The sequence below is a fragment of the Squalius cephalus genome, assembly GCF_949319135.1.
Source record: "Squalius cephalus genome assembly, chromosome: 11".
Classification (NCBI taxonomy): Eukaryota; Metazoa; Chordata; class Actinopteri; order Cypriniformes; family Leuciscidae; genus Squalius; species Squalius cephalus.
The window spans coordinates 32,493,318-32,500,488 of record NC_137132.1 but is presented as its reverse complement, the minus strand read 5'-3'; the positions used below and the strand labels follow the sequence as shown (position 1 = coordinate 32,500,488).

The following is a 7,171-nucleotide window of genomic DNA, read 5'->3' as shown; positions in this document are numbered from 1 at the left end:
TGCAAGGCAATCCCACTAGACCAAGCCCACGACGAGGCCATGCCTCTTGTGGAGTGCGCTCTGACACCTAACAGGCATCAACTATCCATCTGGATAGGCTCTGTTTCGACACGGCTAGTCCCTTAGAACGTCCGTTGAACGAGACAAAGAGCTGCTCTGTCTGTCTGAAGACAGACGAGCGAGACACATAAGCCCTTAATGCCCTGACCGGGCAAAGGAGGCTTGCGTCCTTCTCCTCGTTAGAGACCGGTAGGGCAGGCAGGGAAATCACCTGAGCCCTGAACGGTGTGTTGAGGGATTTAGGAACGTACCCATGCCTCGGTCTGAGTATGACTTTCGAGTCATTTGGCCCAAACTCCATACATGTCGCGCTCGCTGAGAGCGCTTGTAAGTCCCCTATACGCTTTACTGAAGCGAGAGCCAGAAGAAACACTGTCTTGAAAGACAAGTGTTTGATATTGATTGGATTGGCTCTAATGGGGCACCTTTCATGGCCTCCAAGACCGTAGAAAGGTCCCACATGGGAACTGAGGGAGGTCTGGGAGGATTTAACCTCTTAGCTCCCCTAAGGAAGCGAATGACCAGATCGTTCCTTCCAAGTGACTGGCCAAGCGTCGGTTTAGTAAACGCTGCTATGGCCGCCACGTAAACCTTGAGCGTGGATGGGGTTCTGCCCTTATCCAGTAGCTCTTGCAGGAAGGAGAAACCTCCGTCACCCCACAATTTGGGGTGATATGTCACGGGCTGTGTACCAGCTAGAGAACACAGACCATTTTGAGGAATATAGCCGTCTCGTAGAGGGGGCCCTAGCCTGCATGATCGTGTTTAACACTCCCTCCGGGAGGTTAGCGGGTACCTGTTGATGGCCCACGCATGTAGGGACCAAAGCTCCGGGCGAGGATGCCAGATCGAGCCCTTGGCCTGAGAGAGGAGGTCCCTCCTCACTGGTATCGGCCATGGGGCAGTGCTTGTCAGCTGCATCAGAACTGGGAACCAAGCCTGGTTCTTCCAGAACGGAGCCACTAGTAGCACTGAGCATCCGTTTTCCCTGATCCGCTCTATCACCTGAGGTAGGAGCGCGATGGGGGGAAAAGCATAGAGCGGGCAGCGGGGCCAGACGTGGGCCAGCGCATTCCTGCTCTTTGGAGAAAAACTCTGGACAGTGAGCGTTTTCTTGAGACGCAAACAGGTCTACTTGTGCTCTGCTGAATGTCTCCCACAGCAGCTGGACTGTCTGCGGGTGTAGAGACCATTCTCCTGTTGGAACATAGTTCCTGGACAGTCTGTCTGGTCCCACATTCAGGTGGCCAGGCACGTGCGCTGTTCTCGACGAGCGCAGATTGTGCTGAGCCCAGATCAGGAGGTGTTCCGTCAGCCTGTAAAGGTTTCGGGACCTGATACCTCCCTGGCAATTTATATAGGCCACCACTGACATGTTGTCCGAACGGACCAAGACGTGGTGTCCTGTCATCTGGGGACAAAAGCGCCTCAGCGCGTTGTCGACTGCCATCATTTCCAAGCAGTTTATGTGTAGAAGCTTTTCCCGTTCTGACCACTGGCCGAAGAACGGTCTGCCCTCGAGCAGCGCTCCCCATCCCGAGGTGGAGGCGTCTGTAGACACCACCTTCACACTCGAGGAAGTCCCCAGGCTTACACCTGACTGGTACCAGTCGATCGCTTTCCAAGGTTTCAGAGCCGAGACGCATTTCTGACCGGCCTTGAGGCGAAAAAGACCGGAGGTCCACACTCGGCGCGGTACTCGCGCTTTTAGCCAGAACTACAGTGGGGGCAAGAGAAGCAGACCCAACTGAAGTACTGATGATGCCGAGGCCATGAGACCCAGCATCCTTTGAAACTTTCTGAGCGGGACTATAGCGCCGCAGCGGAAGGTTTCCGTCATGTGCTGAATATCCAGTCTGCGCTGTGGCGATAGCTGAGCTGTCATAGACAGCGAGTCCAGCTCTGTGCCCAGAAAAGATATTCTCTGACTGGGAGACAGTGAGCTTTTCGCCCAGTTGACTTTGAGACCCAGATTCTCGAGATGCTCGAGTAATATGGTCCTGTGTTCTATGAGCTCTGAGTGTGACTGAGCTAGAACCAGCCAATCGTCCAAGCAGTTCAAAACTCGCATTCCAGGTTTCAACTCGCAAGTTTCAGGGGAGCGAGGGCCGCGTCCATGCACATCGTGAATGTACGGGGTGCTAGGGACAGGCCAAACGGTAGGACTGTGTATTGATATGCCTGGCCCTCGAAGGCGAATATCAAAAATCGCCTGAGACGTGACGCTATTTGTATTTGGAAATATGCGTCCTTCAGATCTATTGACACAAACCAGTCCCATTGGCGAATTTGTGAGAGGATTTTCCTGGTTGTGAGCATTCTGAACCGGCGTTTCGAAAGCGCTCTGTTCAGCCATCTTAGATCTAGAATGGGTCTGAGACCCCTGTCTTTTTTCGGTACCAGAAAATATCTGCTGTACAGACCCCCTTCGCTCTGAGCTTGAGATAAAGGCTCTATGGCCCCTTTGCTCAACAGTTTCGCAATTTCGGTTCGAAGTAGATGTTCTACTTCCTTTTCTACCATAGTTTCGATTCGCGCCGTGCAATGGCAGGGGCGTCGAGTGAACTGTAGCGAATAGCCTCTTTCTATAATGTTCAGCACCCATTCTGATACCCCGGGAAGCTTTACTCACACATTTGTATGAATAGCTAGGGGTTGAATGAGATCTGGGCTCTGGCCGTGACATAGTGGCGGCCAGAGAGCTTCGGTATGCTGTAACATAGACGCCACGCTTGCAGTGCTCGAGGCGGGGGACGCGCTGATCACAGCGGGCAGTCTACCCGCGCTCAACTCTCTTACGGCGGGTTGCTGAGAGAGAGCGAGCGGGGGGGACCCCGTGGGGCTTGTCATGTCTGTGAGTGAATGTGGGCGCGGAACAGCGGGCACACTTACTACACTGAAAACACCGTCGGCTTGAGCTGACTGTATGTGTGTTGGTTTCGTTTTTACAGAAACCGAGAGACACGCAGTGTGTAGTGTTTGCTTCTGATATCCCATGTGAGCGGCGCAGTTTGCGCGGCTCGAACAGAGGGAGAGGGTGACCATTCAGCAGCTGTAATCCTCCATAAACGTGGCTTCTTCGTCGTCATCTATGACGGAAGCGGCGGCAGATGGCGGCCGCTGTCCGTCAGTGAGAGACTCAAGTGAAGCAGGCGGCGAAGCTGGCGGGCGAACCGCGAGCTTTTGCGGGTTCGGAGGAGGTTCCGGGACCCGCTGAGTATGGCGCTTTACGGCGCGGCACCGCAGCGGGCGGAGGTGCAGTCTCGACGAAAGATGCCAGGCGAGTCGTCAGAGTCGCCACGGGCATCAGCTCGCAGTGAGGGCAGCCGCCGTCAGCGAGCGCGAGAGCTGCGTGATCCTCACCCAGGCAGGAAACCCGATGACATTGCGATGACATCTTGAAAAAGCCGTCTTGCCTATGTCTGCATGCTGCCGCAACGCGTTTTACATTATTTCAAAATTAAGGATAATTTTTGGCTTCAATATCTCGCGGAAAAGAGATTTTCCCATAGCGTAAGATATTACGCAGTACGAGAGAACCTCTCGTTTATTTAATTCAAATCAGTTTGTATTTTGTGTGTCCGTTTTTGAATTTTTGTTTGATCGTGGTTTTGTAAATCTTTAGTATTGATTCTGTTTCTTGTTTATTGCAATGTAGTTTTCCTATTAATGTGAAATTGGGTTATTATTTGAATTTATTTAAGCTGATTTAATTTTTCCTTCTCTGTCTCAATTTAAATTGAGTTTATTGTTTTTGTTTAATTTATTTATTTTGGTTGATAATATTGTGAAATATTTGTTTGTACATTTTGTTTTGGGGGTTAGTTTAATTTGTTGTAGTTCATTTTGAGTTAAAGTGTATTGTGTTTAAGTTTTTTTCTTTACAGTTGTAATTGGTACCATATATTGTATTAACGTGTGTGTGTGTGTGTGTGTGTATCTGTATTGAGTTATTTTTGTCTAGGAGCTGCAGGCCTTATTGACCAGGGCGACCATTCCCCTATAGGTAGTGGTGGTGTTTCTTCATTGTGTGCTGTGGTTTGTGGCGTGCACTGGGGTTCTTTAATTGGTATGTGAGTGTGCTGTGCAGATTGGGAGATCCCTTATTATTGGAGCATCTTCCCTGTAGTTTGGCTGCAGCTTCATGACATTTGAAGTGACTTATGTAAGTCTGTATTAAAATTGATGTGTAAGGTTGTCTAATCTATGCTTTTATGCCATTATAATAAAATGTTTGTATTTGACTGATCTGTGTGTCTCCACGTTTTGCTTGCCACTGGGTAGGGAACCTGTGTAAAGCAGGTTAGATTCTTTGGGTGAAATTCCCAAGGTGGCGTAGTCAGGCATTATTCCTTAATTTGATCGTCTCAAATTTATTTGCTAAATTTACCTGGGCCATACTGGGCCTCGGTTACAATCACTGTTTAATAATAACTTATGTAAACGTCTGACAGAAGTAAAGTCAATCTGGTTAGTAATAAGTGAAGCTGGTAATTCTGTTTGTGGAGTTGTTTAATCCTCCTCTGCTGAGATTTTCATAGATTTAATGTCTTCTTTTCTCTTCAGTTGATTTAATCTTTTTTCTGTTCTTCTTGTTCCTCTTTCCTTCAGTGATTCTGATTGTTAACAGCAGGTGTTCATCAGAGTCTGAATTAACTCACTTTTGTTTTTATTCACTCAAACAAGTGGACTATATTAGTTTAGAGAATAATGAATGAGGGTATAGGATGTGATTTGGAACACAGCCAAATCGTGAGTGTCGTCTTTGAGTGCTGTTAATTCACAGTATATTCCTGTAGGCTACTTTCTCGAAAACGACAAATATCACCCAGAATGCTTTTTTTTTTTTTTTTTACTACTGTATATTGCTGTTTTAATGGGAAACAGCATATTACTGTAAAAAAGTGGCCCTTTTTTACAGTGTAAATATAATGCTATAATCAACACTTTTCATGATTAGTAAACCTTGAGAACTGTAATAGTGAAGAAACTATTGAGTAAAAACTCAATCCTGTTACTTTCAATCCTGTTACTATGACAGAAATAACAGGAGGAGTAAAGTAAGAGGAGTGAGTAGAGTCCTCTGTTTTGTTGATTTAATACTGTACATATTAGTTGATATAATACTATTCACCTGAATTATTAGTTTTAAGGTTGCAATTACTTAAATTGTAGACATAAGTATTAGTTTTCCAATGTGAACACCATACTTCCAGGGAGTCTGTCTACCGCAAAGTGACTTCAACTTTTTGTCTTTCTTATACTTTGTAGAAGATGAAGAGAACCCATAGTATGCAGGTGTCAGAAACACCCACCCATGGCATACTGCAAGGGAAGGAGCGAAACACACCCGCAACCTTCTCTTTTCCCCCCTTTTTGACTTAACTTGGCAACTAGTAAATAGCCTACACTAAGTTTTGTCATGCAAGCTAGCATGTGTGGAAGTATTTAATGAATGCATTTATGTTTATTCAATTTGGTTGGAAATAAACTACAGTATACAATGCATGAACACGATAATAAAGCAGTTAATTGGAAAATGTAATTTTTTTAAACATTAAGTTATCAAATTAGTGCAATGGAACTAGCAGCAGTTAATACCAATAGAGAGCAAGTTGTGAGTAGAATGAACTCATGCACATATGTGTCACAAAACATTGGTTGCAGTACAGAGGAAGATGTCAGGATCCAGATGCAGAAGCTTCTCTTTATTAAACTTATTCAACAAACTCACAACTTTACAAAACACTGGAGATTCTCTGGAATAAGGACTTAACAACCAACGTAGTCAAAACGTAGAACTGACCCTGAACAGAAAGACACACAGGACTTCAGTACACTGCAAACAGAGGAACTAACGAGACTTATTAACTAGACACACCTGAACTCAAACGCTAATCAAGACAAACAAGCAGGAGAAACTGAGGATGACAGAACCAATCGACACACAAAACACAAGACTTGAAAACCAGACATGAATGAAAACACACATAAAACGTGACAATATGGTGAACAACAAACTAGAAAAAAATTATTTGGTTGGAATTTTTCTGCAGACTTGGATTTGACATCCTGGATGAAAAAACAAAAGCTACAATAGACAATTTTGCAAAAGAAAATGACAAAACTCTTATTATAAATGTCTTAGATGGACTGTATTTGACAATCAATATGTAGTAACTTTATTAAATTTAAAAAGATTCACAATTTGAGTTCTAATTTCTGTGGTTCTGAGACCATAAATAATAGGGTTACATATTGCAGGAACAAGGTGATACATTGCACTAGTTAAGATACGGATATCTCGGGGTATTGTAGCTACTCTATACCCAACAAATGCAGCAGTAACACTAATATAGGCTATTACTATGGTCATTATGTGTGTGGTGCATGTATGAATGGCTTTGTGGCGGGATTCACCAGAAGGAGAGCGAAATATAACTACAAAAATGATGACATAAGAGCAGAATATCACAAAACAATCACTGGATGTTACACCAAAAGCTACTGTAAGAGCTAAATAGTTTTTAGAAATATCATTACAAGCTAGATTGACAACAGATGTATGCTCACAGAAACTGTGGTAAATCATATTTGTTCTACAAAAAGTAAGTGGCACAACTAGACCAACCATGGCAATAATGACAACTGCATTCCGAATGCTAAGAACTGCAGAGAAAATAAGTGAGTTTGTCATATTTACAAAATCATTGTAACGTAAAGGATAAATAATAGCAAAATATCGGTCCACAGCCATCCCAAGCAATATGGTGGACTGAAAACAAGCAGAAAAATGCAAGCAAAACATTTGTATTAGGCATTCATGTCGTGTAATTGTATTCCAGTCCAACAAAAAACCGACCAACATCCTTGGAATAAAGTAAATGGGCACAAAGAACCCCAAAAGTGCAATAAGTCCAATTAAAATATACATGGGAGCATGCAGTTTTCTATGTTTTGCAATGACAATAATCAAAATGCCATTAGCAAATAATGTATAGATTAAGATTATGCAAAAAGGAATGAAGAGTAGAGGCCGGTACCCTTTAAGGTCACTGAATCCAATTAACTGGAAATCAGTAAAAGAGACGTTGTTTGATTGGTCACCCAT

At 44.4% G+C, this 7,171-nt stretch overlaps 1 protein-coding gene across 1 annotated transcript; it reads right to left on the bottom strand.

Moving 5' to 3' along the window:
• Positions 1 to 6,226: 6,226 nt before the first annotated feature.
• On the bottom strand, positions 6,227 to 7,171 carry LOC307167741 (olfactory receptor 52D1-like; the record flags this gene model as incomplete). The annotated part of the gene is made up of 1 exon (XM_079887013.1): positions 6,227 to 7,171. The coding sequence occupies one exon, from the start codon at positions 7,169 to 7,171 to the stop codon at positions 6,227 to 6,229; it is 945 nt and encodes a 314-aa protein (XP_079743139.1).